Source organism: Tiliqua scincoides, chromosome 5, assembly GCF_035046505.1.
Source record: "Tiliqua scincoides isolate rTilSci1 chromosome 5, rTilSci1.hap2, whole genome shotgun sequence".
Classification (NCBI taxonomy): Eukaryota; Metazoa; Chordata; class Lepidosauria; order Squamata; family Scincidae; genus Tiliqua; species Tiliqua scincoides.
In genome coordinates, this window is record NC_089825.1 from 97,854,912 (window position 1) to 97,855,540 (window position 629).

Consider the following 629-nt stretch of genomic DNA (forward strand, 5'->3'; position numbering starts at 1 on the left):
AGTCTAGTGACCATCTTCCTCTGCTGTGTGATTTAGACTATCTCCCAAATCATTATCATAACACTAACACCCAGGTGGAAGAAGGTTACCCAAACATAACAAAAAGAATTAAATGGGACCCAGACTCTAAGGACTCATTTCCCTCAGTTGTCCACTCTGGATCATCCAGGGATTGTCCACTTTTTGGGGGATTTAATATCTACTCTCTTGAAAGTATTAGGTAAGATCCCCTCATCCCGAAGAGCTGAGGGTGGGCGAGATTACTCTAAGATTGATCAGATCTGCTTATCTTTGAAAACTGCTGTTCGCAGCACTTACAAAAAATTTAGAGACACTAACAGTAAAACACTTCTACACCAATATTTCAAGCTGACTGTCCACCTGAAGGAAGCTGTCAGAGTCTCGATCCATCGTACTGCAGAAGCAAGATGGTCACTGCTAATCAGTGCTGTTAGATCAAAAAATGCTAAGAGTTTTTGGCAAATTATATCAGGCAGTTTTCATAAAGTGTCAATTGGTACTACCACAATCCCTGCCAAATTGTGGGAATCGCACTTTAAATCAATTTTCTTTGATGAATCCAAATCAACCTCTGCTATTCAGGCATCCTTCCCGCCAGACCTCCCAGA

The 629-nt window shown here is 41.3% G+C and overlaps 1 protein-coding gene across 1 annotated transcript in view; it reads right to left on the minus strand.

Moving 5' to 3' along the window:
• Positions 1–411, minus strand: part of LOC136652498 (vomeronasal type-2 receptor 26-like) — an 8,477-nt gene extending 8,066 nt beyond the window's left edge. Inside the window, exon 1 of the mRNA XM_066629439.1 lies at positions 375–411. Within this exon, the coding sequence (XP_066485536.1) occupies positions 375–411 (37 nt within the window). The remainder of the gene's footprint in view (positions 1–374) is intronic.
• Between the last annotated feature and the right edge of the window lie 218 nt (positions 412–629).